This window comes from Helobdella robusta (genome assembly GCF_000326865.2).
Source record: "Helobdella robusta unplaced genomic scaffold HELROscaffold_232, whole genome shotgun sequence".
In the NCBI taxonomy this organism is placed as follows: domain Eukaryota; kingdom Metazoa; phylum Annelida; class Clitellata; order Rhynchobdellida; family Glossiphoniidae; genus Helobdella; species Helobdella robusta.
In genome coordinates, this window is record NW_008704227.1 from 8,423 (window position 1) to 9,143 (window position 721).

Consider the following 721-nt stretch of genomic DNA (forward strand, 5'->3'; position numbering starts at 1 on the left):
GAATGGTTAAGTGATTGGTTGATTGATTGATTGATTAAATTTAAATGGCAGCGCGGTGTTGAGCCTCTAAAATATTTTCATCTTAGAATCATATCCGTCGATCGATATAGATAGAGTTGTCAAAGCTCTGTTTTGTTAAGCGGAGCCAGTTAAGTCAAAAATCAAACAAAACACAAACAAACCCCTTTCAACATGAATTAATTTTTTATACTTTTTCTGATATTTCAAATGATTTTTGACACAATTTAAACAATTCCGAAAATAGATCTTCAATATTTACATCAAATACCGACCGGAATGCTTCTTTTCAGGTACTTTTTTAATTTTAAATTAATAGTGATGTATTTCAAATCTACCGTATTTCATTGTATTGTTGAACCGCACAACCCTAATCTAAGCATGTGACGACTTACTATATACAGGTTCAACACAAAGACAACAGCCCTTCTTCTTGCGACATTTTACGATCGAACTTCTCTTTGTCTAATTGCATTGCCGAACACATTTTCATTTATTTTGTATTACGTAAATAAATACGTTACAAACATTCTTACTTGTTGTTTCTTATATCTAAAGAAACCCGCAACAAATTGGTGACCCCGAACGCGATGGCTTGCGAAACCACGACAAAGAGAACAGCGACGAGAGTCCCACTCCAACTAAACACATTCAGCACGGCGAACCCCAAAGCGTGGTTCACATATTTTGAAAATGTGCTTAA

The 721-nt window shown here is 34.8% G+C and overlaps 1 protein-coding gene across 1 annotated transcript in view; it reads left to right on the forward strand.

The window, feature by feature from the left end:
• The window catches only part of HELRODRAFT_184234 (hypothetical protein), a gene marked incomplete at both ends in the record, with an annotated part of 2,943 nt that extends 2,456 nt beyond the window's left edge, over positions 1-487 (forward strand). Inside the window, 2 exons of the mRNA XM_009019158.1 lie at positions 266-311; positions 423-487. Of these exons, the coding sequence (XP_009017406.1) occupies positions 266-311; positions 423-487 (111 nt within the window). The remainder of the gene's footprint in view (positions 1-265; positions 312-422) is intronic.
• Positions 488-721: the final 234 nt, after the last annotated feature.